The sequence below is a fragment of the Calonectris borealis genome, chromosome 6, assembly GCF_964195595.1.
Source record: "Calonectris borealis chromosome 6, bCalBor7.hap1.2, whole genome shotgun sequence".
NCBI classification, from domain to species: Eukaryota; Metazoa; Chordata; class Aves; order Procellariiformes; family Procellariidae; genus Calonectris; species Calonectris borealis.
In genome coordinates this window covers 22,440,419-22,459,620 of record NC_134317.1, presented here as the reverse complement: position 1 = coordinate 22,459,620, position 19,202 = coordinate 22,440,419, and the positions used below count along the sequence as shown (strand labels likewise).

At 38.7% G+C, this 19,202-nt stretch overlaps 1 protein-coding gene across 1 annotated transcript in view; it reads left to right on the top strand.

Annotated features, from left to right (window-relative positions):
• LRP2 (LDL receptor related protein 2) overlaps positions 1 to 19,202 on the top strand; it is a 131,986-nt gene that overhangs the window by 73,060 nt on the left and 39,724 nt on the right. Inside the window, exons 34-48 of the mRNA XM_075153132.1 lie at positions 200 to 309; positions 1,502 to 1,679; positions 2,031 to 2,244; positions 2,728 to 2,967; positions 3,101 to 3,289; positions 4,400 to 5,320; positions 5,873 to 6,038; positions 6,890 to 7,048; positions 11,641 to 11,930; positions 13,248 to 13,451; positions 13,847 to 14,089; positions 15,182 to 15,307; positions 17,002 to 17,121; positions 17,957 to 18,088; positions 18,985 to 19,186. Of these exons, the coding sequence (XP_075009233.1) occupies positions 200 to 309; positions 1,502 to 1,679; positions 2,031 to 2,244; positions 2,728 to 2,967; positions 3,101 to 3,289; positions 4,400 to 5,320; positions 5,873 to 6,038; positions 6,890 to 7,048; positions 11,641 to 11,930; positions 13,248 to 13,451; positions 13,847 to 14,089; positions 15,182 to 15,307; positions 17,002 to 17,121; positions 17,957 to 18,088; positions 18,985 to 19,186 (3,494 nt within the window). The remainder of the gene's footprint in view (positions 1 to 199; positions 310 to 1,501; positions 1,680 to 2,030; positions 2,245 to 2,727; positions 2,968 to 3,100; positions 3,290 to 4,399; positions 5,321 to 5,872; positions 6,039 to 6,889; positions 7,049 to 11,640; positions 11,931 to 13,247; positions 13,452 to 13,846; positions 14,090 to 15,181; positions 15,308 to 17,001; positions 17,122 to 17,956; positions 18,089 to 18,984; positions 19,187 to 19,202) is intronic.

Here is a 19,202-nt window from a genome sequence, read left to right as displayed (position 1 = left end):
AGCTGCAAGCAGCTCATTCAAGGGGTGCATGTTAGAGAAGGGAGATGGTTAGTATACAGAACAATGTGCTTTTTCTTCATAGTGTTTGAGAGAGTCTTCTGCAATTTCAACTCCTGTGGATTTAGGCTTCCTTCCTTTAATTTGAAAATCTATCATAAGTTCTATATTACATGCTCTGATAAGTTCAATGTTTGCATAGGTCCTGAAGTTGCGTGGTGACATAATGTACAGGAAAACACTGATTACCAATGATGGCACTTCTCTGGGAGCTGGCACGCCGATTGGTTTGACAGTTGATCCAGCAAGGGGGTAAATTTCCAAAATTACTGTTGTCTTTGCGCATGAGTATACTCTCCACTTTTTTCTTAATTTTTAGGGTCTTCAGCTTCCATCCTGGATTTGACACGGTGTTGGGTTTTTTCATATTTGTGCAGAATTTAATTACTCTTTTTAAGCCCTAGAAAATAATTGCATGGCTTCATAAATTGTATCATAGATGTTAATTCTCCTTAATTTACCATATACTTATATGGTAAAATTTTTTAATTAAAAAGGATCACAGAATATTATGATTGTACAAAAAATCTCTGAAAAAGATGGGAACCCAGAGTAAAGAGAACTCTAAAGTCTGTCTTTATAATATCTTGTGATGTATATCTTGTATATCTTGTATATCTTGTATATCTTTATAATATCTTGTGATGTCTGTCTTGAGGCCTATCTATAGTAGAAAGACACACTTCAGGGAAGAATGTCACATGTTAAATAGTATAGCACTAAATACAATTTTACTGCTTTCTCCCCCAAAAAAAGCTGTAATTTGCTTTTTTCCCAACAAACTACTCAAAACTGCAATATGATGCTTTTTTTTTTCTTTTTCCAAAATCAGTGTTCCATAGGACCATATTAGTAATGAGGCAGTTCTGCTGGTGACTTGGCAGGCTTTCAGATGAATTGACTTTGTCCCTAGTTGGGGGTCTGGCTGCCATGTGCCCTACGTGTTCTTCAGCAACTGAGGCCAGAGCAGTGCACATACTCCCCAGAGCCAGATAATAGAATTCTGTTGCATATAGATTTTTTGAACTTGTAGTTTTAATTCCAAATTGGAACCAAACTCACTGCTGAAACCTTGCAGCCATCTGTGAAACAGAATTATTATTCTCTCGCTTTCTTGTTATAATCCTAATACTCTACAGAGTTTACCTGCTGATGGTATTGTGGGATGATACAGGGGAGGTTATGGATTTCTAAAAATTATTTAACAGGCATTATTCTCTTTTTTCAGGAGAAACAGTATTTCTCTTTTGCAAGAGAACAAGCATTTTTCTCTTTTTTCAAACAAGATCTCTGTTTCATTGTGGCCTGTTTCAAAGTGATCTCTGTTCAGCATGTGCTGAAGTATTTAACTGACGAAGGAGATGGATTTAAGCATATGCTCAAGTGACTCTGGTCTATTGATCTTTATCAGCTTTGCTAACAGATATGATAATGTGTGTTACAGGAAGCTGTACTGGACAGACCAGGGAACTGACAGTGGAGTCCCAGCAAAGATTGCCAGTGCAAGCATGGATGGATCAGGCATACAAACCCTCTTCACTGGCAACCTTGACCATGTAGAGTTCATTACCATTGACATTAAGGAACAAAAGTTGTACTGGGCTGTCACAAGCACAGGAGTGGTAGGAGATTTTTTTTTTAACAATTTTTTTTCCCCTGTTCATCTATCTCTGAGTCTGTGGTTCACATGAGTAATTCAGTCACTTTAGTTTACTCATGTAACTGGGATTTGCAGGACCGAGCAAAATCTGAATAACTGTTGTTACTAATTACCATTAAAAATATATGATGAATTTGAATGAAAAAACAGCAATCATTATTGGCATCCTGCTGATCCTTTCCTTCCTACCTTGTACATAAAGATCTCATGCATGAAGAGATTTTAGTAGCATATGTTGCATTTTAATTTTTTATTGTAACATTGAACTTTTATTATAAGAAATGTAATATTAAGCTTTAAACTGATTTCTTAGATTGAGAAAGGCAATGTGGATGGTACAAGTCGTGTGACTCTGGTGGTTCACCTTTCTCATCCATGGGGAATTGCTGTGTATGATACCTTTCTGTACTATACTGATCGAGATTATGAAGTTATTGAACGAGTTGACAAGTCCACTGGAGCAAACAAAGTAGTACTGAGAGATAATGTCCCAAGACTGAAGTGCCTACGTGTGTATTACAGAGACAGTGAGTATTTGCAAAAGAGGTATTTCAGGATATCCAACTTGTGAAAATTCGACTTCCCTCAGAGACAGAAAGCACACCCTTTCAAAGGAAATGGTTTGATTAGGCTTTCAGGAAAAGCATCAGAAGCATTTTACCTGGTTTTGGTAAAGAGATGTTCCACCATTCTGTTGAGGCATCTATTGGCCCATGTAGTTTTACTAAAATATTGTCAATGTAATATTGACTGAATAACAAATTTTGTTACTTTGGCTTCAAATTTATATAACCGTTTTATCTGATTCTTGGCCCCATTGATGTTAGATGACAAGAAACCAGCAAATCCATTGCTAACGCTTATGTGCTAAAATGTACAGTGGTTAAGATCCTTATTTTTGTCAGCTGGTTGTTAATACTATGCAAGTATATGAATTCGGTTATATATCTGCGTGAGTTTGTGATGATACAGTTCAGATTATTTTGTGTTGCCATGTGTGTCTTTCACAGATTCTGCTGGTTCCTCAAATGGCTGCAGTAATAATATTGGAGTTTGCCAGCAGCTTTGTCTGCCTGTACCTGGTGGATTGTTCTCCTGTGCTTGTGCTACTGGCTTTCAGCTAAATCCTGATAACAGAACCTGTTCTCCGTACAGTTCATTTGTAATTGTTTCTATGCTTTCTGCAATTAAAGGATTTAGTTTAGAGACATCTGATCACTCTGAAGCCATGGTACCACTGGCAGGAAGAGGTATGTGAATATTATAATAGGAAAAAATTTTATAATGCCTAATATTTTGGCATTTCTTGCTGGCATAGCACATGTTTTAAATAAGTTAGTTTATATCAAAGATATTTAGTTATTACTTTTCAAAATATTTCAGGACGAAATGCGCTTCACGTGGACGTTCACATGCCTTCTGGTTTCATTTACTGGTGTGACTTCAGTAGCACAATTTCTTCTCAGAATGCAATACGTAAAATTAAACCTGATGGTTCTTATTTTAGAAATGTTGTTACAAATGGAATAGGACGAAATGGGATCCGTGGCATTGCAATTGACTGGGTAGCAGGTAAGCATAGCTGAATTTAGGAGAATGTTATTCTTTACAGATTGTAAAATTTTTAGGCTAACATAAATGGATCCTAATGGAACTATTTTGAATGGAAGTCCTATGATTCTAACTTGTGTGTCTGTGGACTGATTTTAAAACAAGAGGAAGTGATGAATGGCTTTTATGTTTATATACATGTGTAAAAATGAAAGTTTATCAGAGCAGATGTATAGAACCTTTTCTCTCATGATGCTTTCATATTTGTCTTAAGTCTCTCTTCTTGCCTGTGCATTCATAAGTAGCTGTTATCCAGTGTACTGCTATACTTTACTACCATAGTGAAAAAGATGTACCAGAGAAAAGTGCACAAAAGTTGTCTGATGACATTGTTAATAAGAAGGAAGGACCCTTCATCTACGCTCAGATTGCTGTGTACAAATCCTATAAATTATAGTGAAAAGTAAAGAAAGCCAAAGAAATACTTTGTCTTCGAACTTTAATTTCCCCACTTGCACTTCCTGTTTCTACTTAAAGATATTAGAGATTAATTCAAATATTAACTCTTCAGCAAGCATTCATCAACTCTAAGTAGCTGACTGTTGCCATTAATACCTTTATTTTATACGTATGCGTACCATATATATGTTTTGCAAATGTTCTTCTGTTGATTGATAGGCTTGTTGGGATGAGTTTTAGAATAATCATCTGCTGCGTACACTTAATTTAGTTACTGTATACAGTGCTGTGCCATAACATGGATTTCATAGTTATGTGTTGTAAAAGGTAAAGGGATAAGAGTATGGAAGGGCAAGTCAAAGGCTTAGATTAAAAAAAACAAAAAGTACACTTAAAGAACAACTGTAATTAATGCACTCTAGATCTTATGCCACTGATTTTTCCCCATGGCAATCAATGAGGATTTAGAAATTAATTGACTATTGTCAGTTTAGGTGTCTTCTAATTCCTCAAAGTGTAGGCAAGTACCTTATGCTTCCAACTACTAAGATGTTTATGGGTATTCATTTTATGGTTTAGTATTTTATCAGCTCATGTTTCTCAGGTGTTGATGCTATATATTAACTTTCTGTTTTGTTTTTCGGCTTTTTTATTTTTCTTCTTTAAATACAGGAAATCTTTATTTTACAAATGCATTCCTGGCAGAGACTTTTGTAGAAGTACTGCATTTAAACACAACTTATCGCCGTGTTCTGCTTAAAACTACCATAGATATGCCAAGGCACATAGTAGTCGACCCAAAAAACAGATATCTGTTCTGGGCAGATTATGGGCAAAATCCGAAGATCGAACGTGCATTTCTTGACTGCACTAACAGAACAGTTCTTGTGTCTGAGGGCATTGTCACACCTCGTGGGTTGGCCATAGATCACAGCAATGGCTACGTTTACTGGGTGGATGATTCCTTAGATATGATTGCAAGAATTCAGCCTGATGGTGGTGATGTTGAAATTGTGCGTTATGGCAGTCGCTATCCAACTCCATATGGTATCACTGTCTTTGGAAATTCTATGATCTGGGTGGATCGGAACCTGAAAAAAATCTTCCAAGCCAGCAAGGAGCCAGGCAATACTGATCAGCCAACAGTAATACGAGACAACATTAATTGGCTAAGGGATGTTACCATTTACAACAGTCATTTCCAGTCACGTTCACCCCTTGATGTCAACAACAATCCTTGTTTGGACAACAATGGAGGCTGTTCTCATCTATGTTTTGCCTTGCCTGACATGCAGACACCCAAATGTGGTTGTGCCTTTGGAACACTAGGCAGTGATGGCAAGAGGTGTTCCATTTCAACTGATGATTACCTGATTTTTGCTCTTGAGAATGCCCTCAGAAGTATCCACTTAGATCCTGAAAATCACAGTCCTCCCTTCCGCACAGTGAATGTGTTAAGAACTGCAGTGGCCCTGGATTTTGACAGCATAAACAACCGAATATATTTTACACAAAGTTATCCTTCAGGGACAGGAAGAATCAGTTATGTTAGTATACACTCAGGAATTGGCTCTCCAACAGTAGTTGCATCTGGTAAGTGCACTGAAATGTGATACAAAGTAATTTTGAAAAAAACGGACTGCAGCATCTAGCACTAGCTCAGCAGGTATTTTTATGCTTAATGGTCAAGGTAGACTATTTAGTTAAGATATCTAATGAAATGCTCCTTTTGACTCTTCTCTTCAGTTTTTTCCTCTTCTGAGATTTTTATTTCATCTTGATCACAATGAGATGGAACTATAAAACTGGTTAAATATTATTATATATATAAAATTATATGTAATAAATTAAAATTATATATAGTAAATTAATATTATGCAGTGAGGGATGGTTCCTGCTACTTGGAGAATAGCAACGAGAACTTAGGTCTATGTGAGGAAAAGGTCTTTGTAACCTTACTGCATACACAGGACTGCCTGAGTCCTAAGTATTGGTTCTTCAGATTTTTAAATGGACAAATTTGCATTGATACCAATGGCATTTCAAAGAGATCTTTGGTGTTGCCACATTATAATAGGTGAAGAGTATTGCAATATCACAGGAAACTGTACTGAACTTGTGCGTGTTTGCTTGCATGTGTCTAAGACCTGGGCACTCCAGATGGCATAGCCTTTGACTGGATCAACAACAGAGTTTACTACAGTGACTACCTCAATCAGACTATCAGCTCGATGGCTGTGGATGGATCTAACCGCACAGTGATTGCCCGGGTTCCACGACCAAGAGCCGTTGTATTAGATCCCTGCAGGGGGTATGTGTTGCACTTTGTATATTTTATTTTGACTGCAGGTGAAACTACAATTTAGACTTTGACGAAGACTGCCAGATACTTCCTGTTCTGAGCCCTAAGTTCCAGCTGTGCATAACCGTCCTAGATCTAACTCTTTAGGTTTAACTTTTCTAAGCTGGTCTCAGCCTCAGGATTTGAATTTTCTTCAGAGATTTTTAGAACATTTATGAATGTGTAGTGCATGAGGCTCCACTTAGTGAGGGTGGGAGCCAGGTGCTGGGGGTAAATGAGAACAATGTTCAAAGCAGGTGTTTGTCAAGCAACTAACCATCCTCCATTTGCTGTGTAAGGCAGAAAAACAAAGGGTATTTGTTGAAACCAAGATTTCTTCAAGAATATGATATCATGATAATCAGGTAGCGCTGCCAAGAGATCTCTCTATTTAGAGTCTTATATGATCTTTCCCTTTTTCTGTTGTATTTCCTGAGTGTGTCAGAAGAATTCTTGTTTCAGTATCAAAAACCCCCCTGAGAGACTGGGGGCATTACTGTATTATACTGTATTTCTAATTTCGTTACTGATTATACTGTATTTCAAATGAAGAAAGATAGGAAAGGCATTAATTGACTTTACTGGATTCTCATAGAAGCTGGAAAAACTGTTCTGAAGTTCACTCCAGTGGACCCCAGTGTGATCCCTTCTAGAAGATTCCTTTGTTAATGTGGGCCAAAATAGAGGAAGCAGTTCTTTTCCACTAGTTTTGCACTGCACACTTCAGTGAGGGACACCAGTGTGGAAATACCCGGGAGCAGATAAGAGCTTTGTGAGCTTTATTTGCTGAAAATATAACCTTGTAATCATGTTATTGACAGGTATATGTACTGGACTGACTGGAGTTCAAATGCAAAGATAGAACGAGCTACACTTGGAGGAAACTTCAGAACACCTATTGTGAGCACCAATTTGGTATGGCCAAATGGGCTTACCCTGGACTATGAAGAACAGCAGCTATACTGGGCTGATGCAAATCTGTATGTATTGATAACACACTTGTTGGTTTACATTTGGTTAATTTTTTAATAGAACTATTATTTATTTTTCCTCATTTTTTAAACTGTTTTTCAGCATTTCAGTTGAATTTGGTACTTTGTATTACAGAATGTTAAGCGTTACTTAATAGCAGTGCAATGTAAAGTCTTGATATTGATGTGGAACTACTGTGCAATAAGAAGTTTTGTTATGCCACAGTGTAGATTTAGTCCACTGCTTTATGGTGTTTGTGCCCACTGGCAGTTTGTTCATTTTACGTGCAACTCAGGACTTCTATAAGCGTCTTCTCTAACAAATACAATCCCAGTGCACATTTTACATCATTCATTGCTCATGGTTAATGCCTGTCACCTGTGAAATTTGGCATGATGTTCTTGCTGTTGCCTACCACACAGAACGCCACCAGAATTTCTGCCGTCAGCAGGAAATTTTTTAAAAATAATTTAGTTTGTATCCATTCAAATTTATGCATGGTCTCAGAGAAATCACTGCAGCAATCAGACCTTTCCCCTCTGGTTCCTTCAGCACAGCAGTTCTTTTGCAGGCTTTTCCTTTGCCATGATGGAAGAGTTTGTCTGTAATGTAATAACTCTTATGGTCTGTGCCTCTATTGGATCTTCTGGGAGGAAGGCATTCCTGTTCGGATTCATCTGTATGTAGGAGGGCAGGGCACCTGTTATGGGACCCTCTATTTTAAGGGGAATGCAGGATGTCAAATGAGACATCCTCTTTTCTCTTTCAAACTCTAATTAATGGAGGTAGGGAAGCATATGCTTAAACAGTGTGAAGTCTTCTTTATTCTGACTTTCACGGAGAGGGCCTTTACCCCTTCAGAGGGACAGATACCAGCATGGGGTAAGATACGAAGACCAGACACTCAAAAATGACAGTGCTCCTTAGCTCTGAATGTACCAAAGGAACACAAAGGTGAGCTAATATTCTCCTCCATTTTTACTCTTGCTTATTCTCCTCTTGTTTATGCTAGTCTCCCGAAGGTGCTATCCCTCTTTCTCTAAAATAGTGTTTCTATTCTTTTGTCCTAGACCCTCCTGTTTCCTGGTAAGTATTGTGATACCATTGGGCACACACGCAAGTCTTGAGATACATCTCAAGTAGATAGAACGTATGTGCTAGTTGTACACTGTTCCTTTCCCATATCTTCACAGTTGCTGCATGCAACATAGTAAGAATCCCTCACCAGATAGCATGTCGACACTTGAGAACTATGTCCAGGGTTCCCCCTACAAAGTTCCCTGGGGCATGAAAGTGAGAAATTATCAAAGCCTGTATTGCAGGAGAGTTGCATTTGAGCTTCTTTTCTTTTGTAGAAGTGCAGTTTCATAGAAAAGTGCCTTCCTGCACTTTTCCCACAACTGTTCTTTCACATTAAAGCTTTTGCGTTATAAAGTGTCTGCCTATTATTATTTTCCTGTAGTAATTACTAAAATTCTGGGTTTTGTTCTCCTGCTTATATGAAGTGCAGCTTTTTCCTTCCTACTTGTGATGACAAAGGAGACGAGCTGTTCAGCTTCTTGAGAAATTTCTTATCTGCTCATTTTCTCTCATTGGCCATTTCCATTCTTATTCAGCCCACACTGGTCGTCTAGTGAATGCCTTAAATACAACTGGTAATAATTAAATTTTGTCTCTAGCGGAGACTTAAACATACAGTTGCTTTGAGGTTACATAAAGTAAATTCAAGTGATTTTCTTACTGCTAATGCTAAGTTGTTGGAGCATTTCTCTGTTTCTGTGAGAACTCTTTTGGTGGCTTGAACCAAAGGGTGGACCTTCCGCTTGGAGTCTCCGACAACATTTGGCCCTTCTGACTTCACAGGCAAGACGTATTGCCACGGAGTGATGAACAGGGAGAGAAGCTGCTAGCAGGAAGAAAATCACCGGGTATAATGTCTTAAGTCCCACAGCTTCCTTATCCTTACCTTCCATAGAGCCATTCTGGGATTCTTATTAGCTCCTTTTCAGAAGTTTGTGCGTGAAAGATGCCACAGCCTCTTAGAGAATTGTTCTGTTCCATTGACATTGCATAAACACTGCTCCACTTCTTAGGCATTATGCCTTTATACATAAGCATACACATTCTCCTTCCTCTAACTGCTCTTTAGAGATGAGTATTAAGAGCAGTGCAATTGAATGATGCCATATTTGATGGAACAGAGACAACCTGAAGTCTGTTCTTTCTTGTGTTCTAAGCGGCTGGCAGCCATGCCATGTGAATGTTACAGTGCGACTGAACAGCAAGGTGCTGGGAGCTGGAGGCAAGGAACAGCCTTTATCCATGCTCATTCTTGTTCTACTATCTTCAACTTGCTGACAGTACCTCATCTCATTTTCAGCATTTACTTATATCTTGATGTTTTTCTGTCAAGCTTTTTCTCTTCCTTTGAATAACCCCATCTATAACTCATTAATCTTTCTCTTGTTATCCTCACTGCAAATAACTTTTGAACATCCTCCATTTTCTCTTCTCTCATGCTTTATTTTTATATGGTCTGCCTATCTCAGACAGTGTCATGGTTTAACGCCAGCCAGCAACTAAGCCCCTGTCGTGGTTTAACCCCAGCCAGCAAAAATAAACGCCACGCAGCTGCTTGATCACCCCCCCCCCCGGTGGGATGGGGGAGAGAATCGGGAGGGCACAAGTAGGAAAGCTCCTGGGTTGAGATAAAAACAGTTTAATAATTGAAATAAAACTAAGTAGAACAGTAATAGTAACAATGAGAACAACAATAACAGACTACACAAAGCAGGCAATGCACAACACAACCGCTCACCGACCGCTGACTGCGTGTCACGAACACGAACGGGGGGGGCGAGCCCCCCCACACACCTGGTTTTTATACTGAGCATGATGTCACATGGTATAGAATACCCCATTGGCCAGCTGGGTCCACCACCCCGGCTGTGCTCCCCCCTCCCGGTGCAAGCATCACCCAGCAACAGCCAAAGCATCAATGGGCCATCAACGCTCCTTTCACACTAAACCCAAAACACAGCACACCCCCCAAGCTACTGGGAAGAAAGTTAACCCTGTCCCAGCCGGAACCAGGACAGCCCCACACAGCTGCTCGCTCACTCCCCCACGGTGGGATGGGGGAGAGAATCAGAAGGGTAAAAGTGAGAAAACTCGTGGGTTGAGATAAAGACTGTTTAATAGGTAAAGCAAAAGCCACGCGCGCAAGCAAAGCAAAACAAGGAATTCATTCACTACTTCCCATCGGCAGGCAGGTGTTCAGCCATCGCCAGGAAAGCAGGGCTCCACCACAGGTAACGGTTACTTGGGAAGACAAACGCTATCACTCCGAACGTCCCCTCCCTTCCTTCTTCTTCCCCCAGCTTTATATGCTGAGCATGACATCATGTGGTATGGAATACCCCATTGGCCAGTTGGGTCAGCTGTCCTGGCTATGCTCCCTCCCAGCTTCTTGTGCACCTGGCAGAGCGTGGGAAGCTGTGAAGTCCTTGACTAGTGTAAACACTACTTAGCAACAGCTGAAACATCAGTGTGTTATCAACATTCTTCTCATACTAAATCCAAAACACAGCAGTATACCAACTACTAGGAAGAAAATTATCTCCATCCCAGCCAAAACCAGGACAAGACAGGAAAAGGAACCTCTAACATTTATCATCATTTTATAAACGATACTTAGAAATAATGTCCTTGCATGAATAGTGCATATTGAGTCTCCTGGCATCAGCATGTCTTCTCCTGCTTCCCTACTGACCTTTGCTGAAGTGGTTGTTAGGGGTGGGAATGGCTGAAGGGCAGAAGCAGTGACAAGGTGGTTGTGGGTCAGTAGTGCTGTCTGTGCGAGTAAAGAATGGTTCACATACAGCAGAACATGTCTGTCACAGAACTTGGAGTTGAACTGTGATTTTCTGGGGCTCCTTGGAGTCTTGTTTGGACTCCTTGGAATTTTGTTCATCATTGCAAACACTGTTCCTAACAGTAGAATCAAAACTGGAAGATCAACTAGGAAGAAGTATTTATCATACACCATATATTTGTGGCTATTAGGTGTAATATATGTGGTCGTCATTATATATTAGAACTGTTTTTCCTTCCATATTCTTATGTGAGAAATAGCAGAAAATGCATGTTTATGGTCTCGTGAATTTGCTTGTATTTCTGGATTGTGTAAATTTGGATCTGCAGAAGATAAAACTGAAATGAAAACATGTCCCATTTCATGGGACTGTTGGTTTTCTCCTGGTACAAGAAGTCATTAACATCATACCCATTTCAAAAGTGTATTCTCTCATGAATTTTTGCATTCATTTTAGCTCTCAGTAGCGGAGTTTAAACATTTCAATCTTCAGCCTGATTACTTCCAGTACATTATTGTGTCAGTATTACAGAGCTGCTACGCTGCATCACTATTGAAGCCATAGATTGGAAAATTTGAGATTTTTAACTCATAACAGCACCCTACTTATTGGTGCACTTTACTGAAATGGTGGATACTAGTTGCCAGACTAATTAGGGCATGGCTTTATACATAAGTTAAAGGTTTTTTTTCTTTTAAGATGTAATCATTTCTTTGTTATTTTAGGCAGAAGATTGAGCGATGCACTCTCACTGGTACAAATCGTGAGGTAATTGTTAGCACTGCTCTGCATCCATTTGCAATGACATTGTTTGATCAGCACATATATTGGACAGACTGGAACACGCGAAGCATTTACCGAGCTAATAAGTATGATGGTTCAGATCAGATTGTAATGATCATGAATCTTCCACAAAGACCGATGGATATTCATGTCTGGGCAAAAAGTAAGCAGCAGCAATGTACTAACCCTTGCAACCAGTTCAATGGTGGCTGCAGTCACATCTGTGCACCAGGTAAGCTGTATATATAACTATAAGCTATTAGTGTTGCCTCTGTTAGAGTTCATAGTATAACAATTTTAGTCACATGGAGACAGATGAAATATTTCTTAGTGTTCCTAAATACTTAATATTTATTTTATTTATAAATGCAATCAAAATGATTGCCATTCAAGGTCACAGTATTTTGCCAACACACCTGAGGGTTGTGTCTGAGAATCCTCACAAATAAAAATTATGGGTTTCTCTAATTTAAACGAAAACATTGGTTTCTGGGATTTCAGCTTCTTTGACCTCTGGGATGAGACATGAAGTGAGCTCTGCAGCATATGGTTACCTTAGGAATACATACTGATAATGCTGTATACTGATGTTTCCTACCACATATTTAAAAAATCTTTATGGTCACTACTTCTTTATCACATGATATTATGAAGTCTTTCCCTGATAATTAATTTCCAAAATAAATGTTTCTACTGCCTCATTTTAAACGTTGGACAACTATTAAGAAGATAGAAATCAATTTGTGCTATCTACACTGTGGGGCAGGTGTCCTTTTGAGTCATGGACTCCAGAAACATACTGTGTATCATCAGCTGCATATTGGGGTGAGACCTGAGTGACATATGTATCCTATCTTTTATCTCTCCTTGTGCATATGTGAGGAGAGCGTCAAAGTGCTCCAACAGATCACCAGTCCAGATGGTCAGGAAAGCAGAATGGCAGTATACCCCAAAGAGCATACCTGTTACAGAGCTGCTTTGTGTGTTGTGGGTTTTGGAAGTTATGATCCTTGACTTTGAAAAACTCATTCAGTGCTTGCTTTCATTTTTCATTTGTAGCATCTTAAATGCCTTTAAAAAATCTGTCTTGCCTGAAAACAACTCAAACTTCTCATTGATTTTGAGAAGAGCAGTTAGTCTAGTGCAAAGACTTTTGAAAACCCTGTTTTGATTTTGAGGGATAGAGCCTCAGCTGATGTAGCTCTGATATTTGAAAGCATCAGATGCCATCTTGCTGCCACCCAAAAACTATTTGGACAACACGCAAATATTAAGATACTCCAAGTTCTGATCTCAGTTCCTCTAGGGAACTCTGAAATAACTCTTTTGTGTTTTAATGGGTTTGCATATGCTTAAGTGAGATAAAAATCTGGCTAAGTCACCACACTTGTAGGCAGATAGATCTTACAGTAGTTGTGAGAATTTCATTGTCTTTTCCAGTGTTACAGCTGTGAACGGTTTCATAGGACCCTATCTAAAGCATCGATGTTAAATTTGTTCCATTTTTTGTCTGCTTTTTTTTTTTTTTAACTGTCAAACATAAATTTAGGTCCAGCTGGTGCAGAATGTCAGTGCCCCTCTGAAGGTCGCTGGTATTTAGCCAATAATAACAAGCACTGTATTGTGGATAACGGTACCAGGTGTGATACTGGTTTCTTCACATGCCTTAATGGGCAATGTATCTCTGAGCGATGGAAATGCGACAATGACAACGATTGTGGTGATGGCAGTGATGAGCTGGAAAGTGTGTGTGGTAAGCATTTAAAATAACTGCATGAGAAAGTGATGCATACTCTCTTGCCTGTACTGTATTCTCTATCGCTTTTATGGCTTTATGATCATGGAACTTAAGGCTGTAGTTTGGATATGGCCCCTTGCTTGCTCACAGACTTGAGGTCTGAATGGCTAATGATTTGCACTAGAATTCAAAAGCACTATAGTATTGAATTTTTATCATGTATAGCCAATTTCTACTTTGTTTAATTAAAGTATGTATTTTACTTTTCATGCAGTCCGTTTTGCAGCTGTGTTTGCCCTGGCAGGTAAAAGTATTGTGATTTTACTTGTTACTTTGTCAGAGAACTTAGATTACATTTTATTCGTGTATATTCTTTTTTTTTCTTGAATTTTGTTTTTTACTTCCTGCAGCTTTCCATACTTGTCAGCCAACAGCTTTTACCTGTGGTAATGGGCGATGCGTACCCTACCATTACCGCTGTGATCACTACAATGACTGTGGAGATAACAGTGATGAAGTTGGCTGCTTGTTCCGAACTTGTGACTCCCACACAGAATTTACTTGCAATAATGGAAGGTGTATATCTCTTCAGTATGTCTGCAACGGAGTAAACAACTGTTACGATAATGGCACATCAGATGAGAGAAATTGCCGTAAGTTTATACTAATTACCTAGGACCTATTTGAGTCTAACTCTTCAGACCAAAGAAGAGGCAAATGTGTTTGTGTGTGAAGAATTATGACAAAATCAGCAAAGAGGATAAAAGATTTCCTTATTTAGATAGAGATCTTTACAGATTCTGCTTTGTGTTGTTTGAAGCAAATAGAATTGTTAAAAGATATTCCAGAGTACCCTAAGATATTACATAATAACTACTGCTTTAAATAGTCTGCCTTGATGCAGCGCTTAATGTTAGGTCCTGTGAGTAATCCCATGGACTTCAGAAAGATTATTTCAGATTAATTGGATGCAGGGCTTATATTTTTGCAGGATTAGCCTGGAGTTTGCCAGCGGGTTTTTACTTTGTGTTATGCTATATTAATTATACTAGATTTAATCATCAGGAGTGTATATTGTGATGCTTATACAGACACAGTTTATGTTTATTCTGTTTAAAATTATATGCCTTACAGCTCTCAAAAAGTTATCAGTTATGTTTGTTTTCCTTAAGATGTAAACTGTGATTAGTTCAATATTGGCTACTATTGCAGTTAATCAAACTAACCATGTCTTTGCACTAAGATTACATTCTTCAGTGGAAAATTTATATCTGAAGTTAGAGAAATTGATGAAAATGTATTTAGAGAATTATTTTTTTTTTACATTTTTGTGTGCACACTTTTTTTTGGAAACATATTATTTGTGACAATGTTTTTATTATCAGTGAAATCTGAATATTTTAAATTCCTGCGCTATTAGTCATTTGCAGTTGGTCTGATGATTCATATAGTACCAGCTGGTTGCAAATGCAGACATTACAGTGTGAATACATGTCAGTTTACATTCTCTCACCCCAAGTATTGGCATGTGTTTCTTTGATCATGTTTTTGTCAGGATTTTTGTCAATAAAAGCAATTGTCTAGTTGTTTCCACATAGCACGAGCAGTATGAGTGCACTTTAGCAAGTGAGTGGCATGGGACTCTTTTTAACAATATTATGTATCTTTCAATGAGATACAGCGTAACAGTATTTAAAAAAAAAGCTCTAAAGAACTTTTGCTTTTTTTTCCCTCCCCCCTTAAAGCGGAGCGCACTTGCCAGTCTGGTTTTACAAAATGTCAGAGCACAAATATTTGCATTCCTCGAACATATTTGTGTGATGGTGATAACGACTGTGGAGATATGAGTGATGAGAGCCCTACTCACTGTGGTAAGTTAATAGGGCCCCGGTTACTTTTCTTGTACTTCAGTAATTTATTCCACTGCTCTTTACCTTAACTCCAACTGTTCTCAAAACATCTGCTCTTGTAATACTGAAGAGTTATAAGGTATATGCATGGTATTATTAGCTCTCAATTATCTAAATCATGCTTTTATCTAAGAAAATAGATCATAATTTTTTGCAGCATTTTTATACAGCATGTGAGGGATCATTCCTTTTGCTTATTCTGCTCTGTATCCTTTATGGTTTTACAAGGTAATTGGCAATTGGTAATTAAGTATTACAGCGAGTTGGCTTTTACTGGAACTTTAACATTGCAATATTTTTCCTTCTAATCAAATGAAATTGTGTACAGTTTCAAATGTAATTTCTTTTAGCTCTTTCATGTAGTTATGTATGCCTTAGCATATGATTCATTTTCATTGTAGCTTCCAGTTAGTGTATAAAAGTCCCTGGTTTTCAATATCAGCCTTAATTACAAACCAGCTTATCTTTGCCAGTATAGACATTTGTATTAGGTAATTAGGTAGTACTTTTCCCATATAAAATGTTTTGGATCAGTTTATAAAACATAATAGATATTTGCAGATAATGATTTATTTTTAGTATTGCCTAGGTGGATTATTTTTGCTTTCACTAGTTTTCCTAAAGGTACCTGCCTTGAATTAACTATGCCACAAACTTTCTAAAATATAAGTTCAATTTTTCTAGCCAGAATGTGGCCACTTTTATCTATGCACCCCTATGTGTCGAAAATACGTGGCTATATATACAGACATAGTGAGTCTTGTGCTGCTCATGAAAGGTGTGCTTTGTCCCTTCTACTGTTTATGTCCCAGCAGCACTACTGAATTACTTAAATTGAGAAGTGGTGAAGGGCAAGAAAGAGGGAGAGAAAGGGAGAATGGGAGATGAAAGAAGCCCCAAGACATTAATGAGCAATGTGTTAATTGCCTTTGATTTCCATCATTAAAGGCACATAGAAGAGCAAGTTAAAAGGCCAGACTGGGTCCTTTCTGGACCATCTTGAAACCATCAGAGGGTACAGGAAAGTATCAGTAGCTACTGAAGAAATTATCAAACCCACTATACATGCCAGGATCAAGGGACTTAGCCAAAGTGCAGAAGGAATATTTGCAGTGTGCTTAGCTGGAAATATTCAGTGTTACAGTTTGTTCTTCACTGCCATTAAGAAAAGATTCCTACCTGCAAGTGAAGAAAAATCAGTGGGAAAGCATTATCTACCATGAGATATTACTTCCTTACTGCACATTTTGATTCCTTGTAAAGCATGGAGTCTGCTACCGCCTGGTTTGGGCACTGGAGAAATGAGTATATTGGACTGTGGTCATTTTCTTGTGCACAAATCTCAAGTATAAACATAGAACATATTTACAGTTACTGCATGCAATCCTATTTCCAGGACAAATTCTGTCTACTTATTAGCTGATATGATACCCAAGAAGAGAATTAAGCCCATTTTTTGCATACAAAGATCAAGCTAGTTTGTACAATGAAGTCTTTGCAAATAGGCTGTGAAAAGACATCCTTCCTAGCATAATTTTTTCTCTTTCTTTTTTGGGGTCTGTAATATTTTTGCATAACATGGACTCAAAAGCAACTTAAAACAAGTTGGAAAGGTAACAGAAAGAAAGAAGTCATACATAGGTTTTTTCTTCCAGTCTCACTGACTTGCACAAATAGTGAGTTTCGCTGTACATCGGGACGTTGTATTCCTGCTCATTGGTACTGTGATCAAGGAATAGACTGTGCTGATGGCTCTGATGAACCTGCCTCTTGTGGTAAGTTTACACTCAGAAGATATAACGCGATGGGTTATGGGAAATCGGTAGTTTCTCTTGTAGGCAGAAGCTTGAATCCAGACTAGGTGAAAAATAAGTGTCTTCTGAGGTTTATTCTGACTCTAAATAGTCTGAGTCACTGAGTAATTCAAGTCTTAAATACTTAAAGCTGTGTATGGAATACACAGGAAGGCTTTTAATTGCCACAACTGGTTGCTTTTAATGTGATTACTCTTAATGTATAACCTCCTGTCTCTTTATAAGACTGTGATGATGGTGAATCAAGTGATGAAAAGTAGCAAGTGTTTTGATATTGTTCTGAATGTAAAAGCAGATGTCATGCTGTACAGGAAGTGTGCGTGCAATATTGCATTTGGGGAAAAAAGGAATGTGGGATGCAGAGGAACATTGTTGACACAGTATGAGGTAGAGTATCATAGTATTACAATAAGCAAATCCTGTATGTACAATAGAAACTGATGGTAATAAGCAGCGGAGGGGGGAAGAAGGTGAGAAGAAGTAGCATAATCTCCAGGGAGGAAGAGAAGGGGCTAACTGAAGTCACTGAGAATTGATATTACAACATAGTCATTATTCTCACTGTAAAAGTTGGCATAACACAAGGCAGAACAGATTCTTCTATGATTTAAGCAGGGTTGATAACTCACTTCACACATTGCTGGAGTTGCACCGTTAGCTTAAGAAAATGTCTTACACTTAAGCTTCTATTTTACATTTCACTATCATAAGAATCTCCCTAAAATACCCTCCTCAGTAGATTTTCATGGCAGTGCAGGTTAGTTTAACAAGCAGAGTGATTGTGTTCATTTTTAAGTGCCCCAAGTGCGGACTTGTTCAAGCGACCAGTTCAGATGTGATGATGGCAGATGTATCCCAGCAACATGGATCTGTGATGGTGATAATGACTGTGGGGATATGAGTGATGAGGATCAAAGACATAATTGTGGTAGGTGTTTAATGCAAATAGATACTGCACTTTCTTTGTTTGTCCTACAGGCATTTTTTAGAAAACAACCAATCAACCCACAAACTCCCACCCTCTGCCAGTTTTTCTATCCATAAAGGTGCACCTTAAGCACGAGATACACTCTTCCTGTATCTTCATTTTCATTATATTGAATTAAAATTGAATAGTTTACTGGTAAAAAAAAAAAAATTCTAATTTTGCTATTACTATTCGAATTGTTGAGTTCAAATGGAGATATAATTAACCTGGGTTGTTTGTATGATCTGGGCAGCAATAGCAGCTTCAATGGACATACTCCCTGATCGTCAGGCACTACATCTTGTGCATATTAATAATCACGTAGTTTTGGCATAATTTCTTTAAAACTTAGTGGGCAAAATAAGCGTGGCTGTTTAGAGGGTCAACAAAGGGAAGAAGGTTCACCAAGCCTGGTCCTGCTCCTTGATTCTTTTAACAGCAGCTGGATACATTTGCAGTCTTGCCCTTTTTAACTGCAGTGGTGCTCCCTCTGTTTGCTCCCTGGAGCACAGAATACCTTGAAGAAAGCAGGGGATAAAGACCTTAAGCCTAATACCTGTTCAGCTCCCAGAAAATCTGGCCAGACGCGTGAAAAGCTTATACTAAGAATCCAACAAGATCCAGAGTTCTGCACATGCCAGCATTGCCTAAGGAATCCTAAAGTGCTTTGGCTCCCAGTCACCCTCCATGAAGAGCAATGCTCAGTGAAAATTAGTGGCAATCTGTGTGAGTCTTGTATATGAGAGGGTGCAGTGGTGCATGGCTCTGTTGTGGATTACGGGTGGATATCCAGGCTGTGTGTGGCGGGGGAGGGTGTTATATACACTGGTGTGCCAGTGAACGTGCTTTTCTTTCAGCAAACCGCAACTGCACAGCAGCAGAGTTCACATGCATCAACAACCGACCCCCACTCAGGAGGTGCATTCCTCAGGCATGGATCTGTGATGGTGATGCTGACTGCAGTGATGCATTTGATGAACACCAGAACTGCACACGAAGACCTTGCACAGAGAATGAGTTTACTTGCAGTAATGGCTTGTGCATCCGAAACACATACAGGTTTGTAACTACCTGA